General features: G+C 40.1%; 1 protein-coding gene across 1 annotated transcript; it reads left to right on the top strand.

Annotated features, from left to right (window-relative positions):
* The first annotated feature begins 707 nt into the window (after window positions 1–707).
* Window positions 708–8,193, top strand: psmc1b (proteasome 26S subunit, ATPase 1b). The gene is made up of 11 exons (XM_044169468.1): window positions 708–809; window positions 1,341–1,394; window positions 1,940–2,036; window positions 2,209–2,333; window positions 2,529–2,714; window positions 3,015–3,143; window positions 3,454–3,550; window positions 4,836–5,025; window positions 5,617–5,768; window positions 6,377–6,531; window positions 7,853–8,193. Exons 1-11 carry the CDS (start codon window positions 807–809, stop codon window positions 7,985–7,987), a joined length of 1,323 nt encoding a protein of 440 aa, XP_044025403.1. The 5' UTR covers window positions 708–806; the 3' UTR covers window positions 7,988–8,193.
* The last annotated feature ends 4,534 nt before the right edge of the window (window positions 8,194–12,727 follow it).

Here is a 12,727-nt window from a genome sequence, read left to right as displayed (position 1 = left end):
CCTCGTCTTGTGAAGTTTGTGTCTTTCACCTAACTGTGATTCTTTTGTTAAACTTCATGACATACAATAAACTCACTTTTTGTCTTGTTGAAAATACAGGAATCAGCTGACAGTTTGCGCTTCTTTTCCGGCTCTAATGATGGCCCACAAGGTGCAATAATGTGCAAGTAACCATAACATGTGAAGTTCATTAAAATGAGTATAATAAAGTTAAAAGGAAAACCTCATTAAACAACACAGAGTGTGCTATTCTAATGAGCTGAGACAGTGAAGTCCAGTGAAGTACATATGCAGACAACTGTGGAACATAAAGATGTTGTGTTTGAAATATTCCAACCAAATAAGCTTTATTTTAATGTACAGGAAATGTCCCAGTAACATCAATGGTAACATCATCATGGTGGCTGTCATAATGTCTAAAAAGAAGTTGTTCCATTATTCTTTCTTGTCTCTCCACTGTTCAGCTTAAAAGTACAATTCATGGTCATAATATATATACATATACAGTATATATATATATATATATATATATATATATATATATATATATATATTTATTTATTTATTTTTATTTTTTTAAAGGCCGGACTACTTAAAGTCAATGTTTGCATCAAAAATTACTGATTGAACCTTTAAAATAAGATCGTTAGAATTTAAATATTAGACCTTAAATGTACAATATTACATAAAATGCATGTTTTTCGGCTGGCTTCACAGTGAACCAGCAGCATTTTTAGTTTCCCTGAGTTTTTTTGTCCTGTAGAGTTGCCGTACCCTCTGACGTCACTTCAGAGCGACACGTAACAATGGTAAGTGAGCAAGCAATTTTCTCTGCGGCTCGTATATTTATTTTACTAAAACGTATTATTCGCAATAAAACATTGGTTATAGTGCTTAAAACGTCAACATTCGTGTTGTCGTAAGGTTTACAGGCGGTTGTATGTCTTATTTGTGAAGTAACAGAATTAAAAGTGGGTAAGTGCGTACTAGCCAAAGGCTAGCAACGTTAGCCTTTTTCTCAGTTGGCAGCAGTCGTTATCCTAGCTCTTATTAGCAAAGTCATTCGTATTGTAGAGGCAGCTTTCCCTTATTTTGATAAAGTTTGACATGTTTCTTCGCGGATGACATTAGTGTCACAGAGTTTGTCTTTCCATTAATACAAGCGAAGGTGTTGATTTGAGCTATCCTGGCAGGTAACGGCTACGAAAGCTAATTGTACTGTAAACAGCTCAGCTAACGTGAGCTGTTTAGGAAAGGAAATCACTCTGTATAACAGTCATAATGCACTGGTAGCTACTTTTCTTCTCAGCCTTATTAACATGTGTCTGATATTCTTATAGGGTCAAAGCCAGAGTGGAGGCCACGGTCCAGGGGGAGGCAAGAAGGATGACAAGGTGAGAATGACGGAGCTTCTGCTTGCTAATGTCTCAACTTGCTTGTTTTGGTAACCGAATATTATTCTTTTGAGTGGCCTCTGAAATAAACTCGTTCATTATTGGCACTGGATTTTAATATCAAAGCCAAAATTACGTATTTGGGTGGTTTTATGTGACAATTAGGACTGCAATATGTTTTACATCTGTAATTACCTAATATTTGTTCTGTATAGTAGCCTAAGATATGTTGTCTGCTTCCACTTCTTTCTTCTCACTGTCTGACCAGCCAGCCACATATGCTGTTTGTTAAACAATGGTCTACCAACAGGCTTCATTGAAAACTTTATGTAAAGAGTAAAAGCAGCTTCTGTACTGTGTAGGCAAATGTCTTGCCAGGCTGTTTGTCAAGGTAACAAACAAGGAAGTATTTGCAAAATTTGGCTTACGTTGCTACAAAAATAAATAGTTTTGTGTTCGAGGGTTTGTGAAATATAAACACTGTAGTTGTGTTTCTGGCTATTCCCGTTTCTGACTTGTGCCACCCCACTTTGTGCCAATTGAAGGATAAGAAAAAGAAGTATGAGCCTCCAATTCCCACCAGAGTTGGCAAGAAAAAGAAGAAGACCAAGGGACCAGATGCTGCCAGCAAACTACCATTGGGTAAGGAACTGAAAAAGTTGTGAAGACGTGTTTTATCTGTCTGGTAGCATGGTATTGACAGCCTTCAAGTTTAAGAGGGAAGGCAAAGTCTGAAACAAAGTGTTAGTGGATGGATCAAATTGGTTTTATTTTTTTAATGTACGCTTTACATATGCTGGGCTTTGCCTTTCAGTCACCCCTCATACTCAGTGCCGTCTGAAGCTGCTGAAGCAGGAGCGGATCAAAGACTACCTACTGATGGAGGAGGAGTTCATCCGGAACCAGGAGCAGATGAAGCCTCTGGAAGAGAAACAGGAGGTCAGTCCTTGTTACATATGTGCCTCACTTGCTTTTGTGCTGGATATTTGGATAAAATGTAGATACAATAATCCTGTTCTTTTTTTTTTCTTTTCTTTTTTTAAACTTAACTTTGGTAACAATACAGAAAAAACAAACTTTAATGTCTCCTAGAATGTTCCTATTACAATAATCCTGGTCTTATCTTTTTTACAGGAGGAGAGGTCAAAGGTAGACGACCTGCGTGGGACCCCCATGTCTGTGGGCACTCTAGAGGAAATCATTGATGACAACCACGCCATCGTTTCCACCTCAGTGGGATCAGAGCACTACGTCAGTATCCTGTCCTTTGTGGATAAGGATCTGCTGGAGCCAGGCTGCTCTGTCCTGCTCAACCACAAGGTACTATTCAGCGAGAATCCTTAGCCTTACTTTTTTTCATTTTTACCATTTTAATCAAGATGCCTTTGTTGTAAAGAGTCAGATTCAAGACAATAAAAAGGAAATAATTGCTCTTACTTAACTTCTTGATAGTGTTTCTCAATTAACTATGCCACTTCACTACTATTCATTGATCTAGAGTCCACAAGTATCTTACAATTCCCTGAAACACTTTAAAGAAAGTTTTGAAAATTTCAGCCGCCTCTCTTAATTGTTGTAAAAATTTGTATTAATTGTCCTGTTTTTGTGAATCACTTGTAGGTTCATGCTGTGATTGGGGTGCTGATGGATGACACTGATCCTTTGGTGACAGTGATGAAGGTGGAGAAAGCCCCACAAGAAACCTACGCTGACATTGGAGGACTGGACAACCAGATCCAGGAGATCAAGGTATATGCACTTACAAAAGTCAAAAAAACAGAGCCCAAACTGTTATCTTAAAGTATTATTTGTTAATGATATTAAATTAAGAGAATACTGTGTGAAAAACTATGAATTTAAAGAGGGGTAATGTACATATAATCAAGTAACTGGATGCTCATTCAAAACCGGACGAAAACCATGGGAATGATCCAACGGTTAAAGTGATACTACATCCAAAATCTCTACGCAGATGTAAGGTTGAATGGTTGCTTGTATTGGTTAATCATCCTTTCGTTAGACACTGAGGCTGACATCGCTGTTTTTTGTTTTTATACAGGAGTCAGTGGAGTTGCCCCTCACACATCCAGAGTATTATGAAGAGATGGGCATTAAGCCCCCCAAAGGTGTCATCTTATATGGACTACCTGGCACAGGTAAGTGCTTCCATTAAACATTATCCATCAGTAGATGGGGCTACCATCCTTCTAACCTGTAACACACAGTTTAGCCAGTATCCCTAACTCCATGTTGTAGAGAAATAAGAAAGATAAATGAAGGCTGAACAAATGTAATCAATCAATTCATGCTCTTCATGTTAAACATATAACTATCAGAAAGTGATTTACTACTTATAGACATCATCTGTGAAGACATTTATGTAATTAATCTTCCAATACGATTTGAGGCACTGACGTTAGGTTTTACAAAAATGTGGTACCAGAATTACATGTACATTACATGTACATATACCCTAATCTTTGATTTTCCAGTTCAGTCACATTAGTATGAAGTATAATTAAATGAAATACAGAGTGTTGTTACCCCAGTTTGACATCACTGGCAAATTCCATTTGGCTGTTAGGGACCTTTTGTAAAGGGCACCGCAACAGGGAAGGTGATTTAGTGTCACTAACCTCCTGCAGCCTCTCTGTACTGCCAAAGATAAAAGTGCTCTACAGTCATTGTTACACAGATGTAATGATTCCAAACAGCAAAATAAAACTGCACCATCAGCAGCTGTATGAAATGTGCTTCTTATGGCCTGAATCATTTCATCAAAGCAGTCTTATTAATACCACTAAGATTGCCTTTGTGTACTTGTCAACTTTGGTCACAGTGTGCAGCATTAGAAAAAGTAATTTTACCCATTTACAAATCAAATCTGTTCTTCACTGCACAAGATCTCATTAATAAAGGAAGGAAAGGTTAAGTGAAGTGCACTTCACTTCAACTTGGCTGTTTCAATACGATCTCTACAACCTTCATAGTGCATTCATAAAGAACTACACATCATCACATCAAGTAGAACAGAATAGAAATAAAGTTTAATTTCCACTCGAAGGCCAGGAGGAGAAGACTTCTTGATGTTTATTCTTTGTGGATATCAATGGTCACGTATTTTTTTACTATCTTTGAAAACAATTTGCGCTTTTCAGACACAAAAAGTATACCAAATGAAATAAGACAATTAAAAGAGATATATACTGAGAAAATACTGTCTCTAAAAAGTCAGATTTTGCTCACAAGCTCTTCATTGTAGCCTTTTTACTGAAAAGTTTCTGAATGGATACATCACAGATGAATTTAAATATCTCAAACAAGGCTCTCAAGTGTTGATGTTGGCTAACTTGTCCCCCCCCCTGCCCAAATGGTGCTATAGCAATGTGGTTATTGTATTCTCATGCTAAAGGTATACTTGAACTGTTCTGCATGTTTAAGGTAAGACGCTGCTCGCCAAAGCTGTAGCCAATCAGACATCAGCCACATTCCTGCGCGTGGTGGGCTCAGAGCTGATCCAGAAGTACCTGGGAGACGGGCCTAAGCTAGTCCGAGAGCTCTTCAGGGTGGCAGAGGAGCATGCGCCCTCCATCGTCTTCATTGATGAGATTGATGCCATCGGCACTAAGAGGTACACAGACGTCTACTTAAAGCTATTTTAGACTGAGAATGTGAGAGTATCAAAGCAGTGATAATGTATCTCTTATGGAGTTGAGGAGTCAGAGGTGGATGATGAGGTGTTGGATTGATTAGTAAGTGTGATAACTGGCTTTGCCTATGCACATCACACTTTGAAAGTTTGTTTTTCAGGTGGGCATGATGTAATGCAGTAGCTGTAGCTTTTTTCCGGACAGTTACAGGACCAGTGGCAACACAGTGTAGAAAATACAAAATCAAAAGCTTTATTTGTCTGTTTTTCATGCCTGTTGGCAGCAAAAAGTAAAAAGACAGCAACATTGTTAGGTAGCACTTATTGGCTGACTTAAAATAATGAGCCTGACTTAGGTTGGATGTTGACCCACATTAATAATAAATGAGCATGTAGATGTGGCCAGGCTTTTTTCTTCACATGGAAAAGACCGCAAACAACTCAGTTAAATGGGTTAGTGATAACAAGACTGCAGGACGGACAAGCTCGAACTCCTTGGAGTCTGAGGATGTAGGGCGATGTAGTGGATTCTATAAATTCTTAAGATAAACGTTCCCTGTCTGTGTTGTGTAGGTATGACTCTAACTCTGGCGGTGAGAGGGAGATCCAGAGGACCATGCTCGAGCTGCTCAACCAGTTGGATGGCTTCGACTCGCGGGGAGACGTGAAAGTTATTATGGCCACCAATCGGATAGAAACCCTGGACCCAGCCCTCATCAGACCTGGTCAGTAAGAGTCTGATTGGGTCACTGACTTGTCACTGACTCTCTGACTCCTCGCTTATCTACAGTATATCTTAAAGACATTTGGGAAATGGTTGCGCTCTGCTGAGTCACGGGCAGCAAGTAGAAATTCTGTCAGATTTTTTTTCTGAACTGAATGTTGTTGTTTTTTTCTTTCTCTTTGGCAACCACACTTTAAAACCTGGATCCATGCTAAATGTGGTCACTTGTATACCAGAAATGAATTTACTTAGACTTAGCAGTATGATCAGCTGATCACTGACTCATATCTGCTATCAAAATGCTTTATTGTAAACTGTACTGTAAAAGCTTGGGGTAAAAGTAAAGTGTGGACAGAATCATCATAGGCAAAGCAGCTTCCTTATTGGCTTTCTTAAATGATTTCTATTTGATAAATTAACCAAATACGATCGGTGTTTGATCAATCGGCGCCACTATGGTTATTAATCAAATTGGTTTTGAGTGAGTTATTGGCATTAGTCTACTGAAAAAAATGTCAGAAAATTTGAAATTGGCAAAACTGTAAGAAGCTCTTCACAGCAGCAGTTTGCAAGCAGTTTATGATGTTTTTGTTTTCTTCTCCTCCTCAGGGAGAATCGACCGTAAGATCGAGTTTCCCCTTCCTGATGAGAAGACCAAAAGGAGGATCTTCCAGATCCACACCAGCCGCATGACAGTCTCAGATGACGTCACCCTTGATGACCTCATCCTGGCTAAGGACGACCTATCAGGAGCAGACATTAAGGTAAGAGTGAGACTGCCCAGTCACAGCTGCAAACTGGTTTTCTGTCTGATCACAGTAGCTGGATCCAAAATCTAGCCAGTTTCACTTTTTGACCAGCCACATTGTTAAGATTAGAAAGGATCTTACAAATAATGGGTAGGCCAATAGAACATGATGGCTAGGGATAATGGTTCGAGTGAGGTTTTTGTTTTCTTTTATGCTCTTTCTTTACTCCTACAGATGTAATAGTATCTGGGACTACACTGTCTTAACATAAGAGTAAATTAAGCAGCACGGTAGTGGTTGTGTCCAATCAAACGGCATCCTGGCACTGGAGATGTATTCTGTCTGTTCTCTTAATTTGCTCCGGCCTGGTTCTGACTGCAGCCATTTATGGATTGTGGGAGTTCTTGGCAGTGAGCCTGTTCACACTGTGCCTCAGCAGAAAGGGGAAAACAAGTAGCCACAAGGGTTGACTTTCTAAATTGTTGTAACATCAGCACTTATTTAATTGTGTTACGTCCTCCATTCAAAAAGATCCAATCCAAAGTGTTTACTGTACATTTTAGATATTTACTTCTCACTGACTCAACTCTGCTGCCCTCATGTGGAATCTGACAGAATCACACTTTGAGTGGCTTTTTAGCTTACTGTATGTTACTTAGTTACTTTAATATCATCAGCTTTATCATATGAATGATGTTAGTCATTTACAATAGCCAGTATTGAGCAGAAAATAATCTAACAGCTGTTCTGATATCTGATGCTGTCAGTGTTCAAGAACTTGAACCGAAAGTGTAAGCTTTAAAGTGAGAACTCCACTCAAACTCTATCTTCTGATTGTCAACAGCCTCATCTCAGGTCCACAAGGGTGTTTAAGTTCATCCTGTAGCCTGAACTGTGGTCAGTTTTAAATTATGTCTCTTAGAATTCATTTCAAAGGTGACAAGTTGTCATAGTGGAATAAAAGTAGAATAAAAACCACCTACAGCCATACTTAGTTTGATAGTATATACTGTTAATACAGAATTGTCAAATAAATGAATAGTAGTGTTGCTGGTTATTCCTGCAGATCAGCTGTTTCCACATTACACATTACACTTGTTTCCCTCCCGGCAGTTTTTTTTTTTTTTTTTGCATGAGTTACTAGTTTACCCTGTAACACAGCAAAGCTAAACACATAGTTGGACTAAATGACGACACAAAGCCGAGCATTGTCACTGCTGCTTTTGTTCCCACAGTATTAGAATGAGATTCCACAGCCATTTTCACTGTGCTCCTGCGGAGTGTAATATGCCTCTCCCTTTTGTATTCATCTCCTCTCCCTCTCACTGTCCTCCAGGCCATCTGCACAGAAGCAGGCCTCATGGCTTTGCGGGAGCGCCGTATGAAAGTCACCAACGAAGACTTCAAGAAGTCCAAGGAAAACGTCCTGTACAAGAAACAGGAGGGCACACCTGAGGGGCTGTACCTCTAACCTTCAAACATTTACATTTCTCTCACTCTCACCTGACCCTCACCCCTTCTCTATCTATTGCTGTGTGAAAGAGAGGAGGCAGCAGTTGAGTTGTCTGTCTCCTAAGAGAGAGTTTTGATATATTTTGTGCATGTCATGTCTGGCTTATCCCACTCTCCTGTTGCCGTTACGTGTAAAGACAATAAATAAAAGGACAAAAAAATAAATGGTCGAGTTTAGTCATCTGTTATCCATTTTATTTGCTGGAGCATTTTGGCTGGCAGCACCCTCTAAAATCTTGTTTATACAGAGGCAGCATCTGTTGATGTCTGCTTATTATTGGATTCCTGCATATTGAGTTCATCGCTGTGCTGTAATATCTTGAGATAATTAATCACATGAATAATTCAATTAGTTCAGTCTCTGTGTTGTTGCCCTTGGTGTCACAAACTGAATCAATCGTATCAATATGCAGAGTCATGTTTTTTTTTTTCTCCTTCCCTGTGTCTTCCTCACATACTTTCTGAGGATGACATACCTGTTACTTCAAGAGCCCGGAGAAAAGGAAAAGGCCTGAAGGAATTGCCTATGCCCTCCTTTAAAGACACTCTTGACTAATTACTAGAATATTCCATATGACTCCCACACACTTGCCGACAATGCAGATGATTAAATCTTGGGTGCTACAGAATGAGATAAAACACCCTGACTGTAGATCTTACTCGGACATTGCCTCTAGGAGCAGCATGTCATTGCGCTGCTGCTTCACTCTTCAGTGTTCAAAGGGGCTGTTCCTCAGCAATAGAGAGAAGTTCAAGTGAATGTTGGTTCATGTTTTGGTTCCTGCGCATGAAAATATATCTGTGGCAGAGAGATGAGTGCAGTCTGTGATTTTGATTTTGCTTTCTTCCGTTCAGATCGGCCTTTACGTTATTACGGCACGGTTAAGTAGATCCAGCTAAGCTGCCCTTGCTGCAGTCTGACATGCGGAGAACAGCAGCGTTTGATTTAATTCCTCTTGATGTGGAGCCATGTGTAACTCAGTGCTCAGCAGAAAGTGGCCCCATGCAGCAGGCATCGAAGCACTTTACAGGGCCATCTCTGGGCTCGAGTGGGAATGGAGCTACTGCTGCAGCCCCCCTCCTCGGGAAACATTCTCTCCTTATTAAATCAGTCACGCATTTCAACTGCAGCTCATACATCGCAGCACATTCAGCAAATGGAAGGAGAAAAAAAACAAACAAACAAACAAACAAAAAAACCCCAACTTAAATCAAGCGTGGCGTGTTGAGCCAGAGAGGCTGTGCGGGTTACAGGAAGAGGGCTGTGCAGGCATTTGCCCTGTCAGCTCAAGGCAAACTCTGGGTTGGGTATTTCTAAACCGGCCGCATGAGCGCACAGATGCTGATTGGGGGGGGGGGGGAGATGATACGGCAGGGCTGATCATGGTGTTGGCATTCTCTGAAATGTCATATCCACATTATTGTTCACTCGCGATGTGTCCAGATTGTGCTCCAGATAATGCTGCTCTGCATAAAAGCCTTGTTTTTAAGATGGTAAGGTTCCAAACACTTCAAGGGATGGGGGCCTTTCAAAAGAAAACCTTCAACATACCACATATTGGCTAAAATATTACTGCCATGCAACATTTTCAGATCTACTTACTGTTGGTAAAAGTAGCTGTTAATTTGTATTGGAAATATTTGATGGAAATATGGCAAAAATCAACTTAGGATAAATGTCTTTTAAAGTGTTTTTGCCTTGCAAATCCTACAACAGACATTAGTATATATTAAACTGATGCTGACTAATTCTTACCAAATACCTCTCAAGCCCTATTTTTACTTTATTATTTAAAGGGCAACAGGGGGTTTAAGATGAGAAAACCAATCCAATAACCAGGAAATGTATTTAAAATTAACAAGTACCCTATCCAGAGGGGGTAGCACAAAATTCTGGACCCTGTTCATATGCATCCTCTACGGGTCCCTCACCGCACCCACAGCTATTCATTCTAGTAGTAGTTCAGTCCCCTTTGCCCCCCCCCAGTCCTACGCCCCTGACCCTCGCCTCTGTCAGTAGCAGGTTAAACTGGGCATATCCTCACTGGCAATGTATGTGACAGCAAAGAGTGTAGCAACAATAAAAAGAAAAGACAAAGAAATACGTGTTTGTGCTTGTGCGAGTGAGGTAGAGACTGGAAGACGCAGAGCAGCGAGAAAGATGTATATCTGCTTATGTAACCGCTATTTCTCCACTTAAACATGTCAAATCACTGAACAAATTCAGTAAGAAGTCCCGATTAGTTCCAGTAGATTAACACATGACACAGCTCAACGTGAGTTACTTGACCTGACGGAGAGGACTGCAAACGGCCTGGCCTCCGACTGAACTCGAGAGATTTGCTACTGCTGTGCTAAAATGTCCACGGAGCTCTTTAACGAGTTAACGTGGGTAAAAATTAAGGAGCTCAAGTTTGTTTTCAGCCTTCGGCGTTTATTTGCATCGACGTTAGCTGTGGCCAGTGCAACGGCTACTCTTCAGTTCGTGTGACCGATGACATCCATAAACACATACACATAAAACAAGGTACAGCACCAGTCTGTACTATAATGAAGAACAATACACTTCCTCATTATATTTTTGTTATGATAAACTCTATAAACCCCTTATCAGTCCAAACAAACGTATATCTGTGACTCATTAGAAATATCTTAAGCTGTTTTTTAAAAGTCATGTTATTCAGGGACTTCTGGTAAATGATGGTAAATTATTCCGCTCCGTACAGAACAGTTCTCTGTTCTCTTGTCCATTGTCACTTGTCTAGTTTTCAGTGATGCAATCAAAGCTTTTCCGGCCTTGAATATGTATGTGAAACTATGTGAAGCACATTGTGAGGTCTTCTCACTCTGTTCAGAAGTTAATAGGCTAAAGGTCTTCTGTCTTTTTGAATCAAAACAGAAACAAAGCTATGGGTGGGGACACATGTCAGCAATCCATCATACAGCACTTACTGACACGTTTCAGTGAATCAAAGACTTATATACTGTATGTATATGTTTGTGCCTGTGTACAGGGCCCATGGCCGTCATATAAGACATTTTCTGTCTTTATTAAGTGTGTGGCATCTCTTCATTTCATGTAGCCTAAACAACTTTTCATAATTTCTACACTTTGTCCACTGGGTGGCGCTTTTGTCAGGTGCACTTCACACACTCAAACAGGCTGGAGGATTTATATGTGTGTGTGTGTGTGTGTGTGTGTGTAGATTATGACAACACATCGATACTACCGGCTCAGCCAAATTCTGCTTCGTCATTCTACCTTTAGCGTGTTATATATTCAGGAGGCAGACAAGATGTTAGTTTGAGTAAATGACACAACAAGCAAGTGTTGTTTTGTTTTGTTTCATGAAATGCAACGCACCCGGGTGTGTGCCGCTTAAATAAGCAGGCGGCAACCCTGCCATGCCTCATTGTTAATTTCACGTAGGCCTACCAGACTTTGTAGTAGCCAATAGTAAGTCTGCGCACTTCCCATATCGAGCCTATCAAACATTTACCCCGCTCCAATGAAAACCTGCCGCATTTTCCTTCCGTCTCGACCAGACAAATCAAAATAATTATAGACACTAATAAAGCATTGGAAACACGGCGCTGAAAGGTGCGTTGGTTTTTTAAGTTTCCTGTATTTATATTTATTATATTTCCATCAAGTGCCACTGCCTGGTGCAATGCAGGTCCCGTGTAGCCAATGGCTGCGGCCGACACATGGAGTATAATATTGCAGGTCTGCAGCGGCCAATCACAAACGCCATCACACACCGGCACAGCAAATTCTCCAGTGTCAACCAGGCTGCTTTCTACACTAGAGGTATCCTTCCGCGGCTGCAAACTAGTACTCTGTGTTGGGAGAATCTAACTCACTTTCTGGAATAATAAGAAGCCAGATGGTTAGATGGTAGCTTCGTAATGCACCACTGGGGATTTTATAGGGTTTTTTTTCTAATGCAACGTTCATCATTAGATATATTCAGTGGAGTTAAGAGGTCTCACAATGATCGGCTCCAATTTAAAGGCACAGTCTGCATTTTTCCCCCCTATGAGTTTGATTATGGTGTTCAAAATGGCTACATATGGCAATACAATTACAAATAAATTGTTAAATAGGTATTTAGTAGGCTAGATTAATCTATAATTGCTTGACTTGAGTTTAACTTTAGTTTGGAGCCATATGCTTATTTTGTCTCCGAATTATATTTGTGATTATAGTCATTTTGCCAAATGCCCACCTTCCTCCACATCCGTAACTTTTGGTTGTTGGTTTCTTCATGATAGGGACTATCCTTATGTCATAATGTCTTGCGATGATTAGGCAGTGGAACATGGGGAGAAATTCACGGATATGTCAAATCATTTGAGTCTTTCTAGATAAGAGACAATTACAAAAAAATCCAGACAAACAAGTAAGTGTCCCTTGTCCATTTCCATACCCACTGATAAGGATGGCGAGTTGTCACTTCAGCTATAGTTTTTTGCCTACTCAAGTTCATTGGGAGTCTTTATGTAAACCACAATGCCTCAATTACTATTTGGCCTTAACTTTAATCTGCAGCTTTACAGCTACTTTGCCTAGCTTGGCCTAAAAGCTCCCAAGGGGCCTACCAAACAAACCATAAAATATTGCTTCTTGTAAGTTATGTTAGTCTCCAGCATGTAGTGCACAAAACAAGTAAACAGGTATCAAAACGTGTGGGAAATA

Source organism: Siniperca chuatsi, linkage group LG16 (assembly GCF_020085105.1).
Source record: "Siniperca chuatsi isolate FFG_IHB_CAS linkage group LG16, ASM2008510v1, whole genome shotgun sequence".
NCBI classification, from domain to species: Eukaryota; Metazoa; Chordata; class Actinopteri; order Centrarchiformes; family Sinipercidae; genus Siniperca; species Siniperca chuatsi.
The sequence above is the reverse complement of the archived record's forward strand: the minus strand, read 5'-3'. Positions and strand labels throughout refer to the sequence as shown.

Bases quoted from the DNA above. Each gene is read 5' to 3' on its own strand.
- psmc1b (XM_044169468.1), top strand. The intron at 2,037-2,208 runs GTAAGGAACTGA...TTTGCCTTTCAG, and splicing joins TGCCAGCAAACTACCATTGG to TCACCCCTCATACTCAGTGC. The intron at 5,769-6,376 runs GTCAGTAAGAGT...TCTCCTCCTCAG, and splicing joins CCCAGCCCTCATCAGACCTG to GGAGAATCGACCGTAAGATC.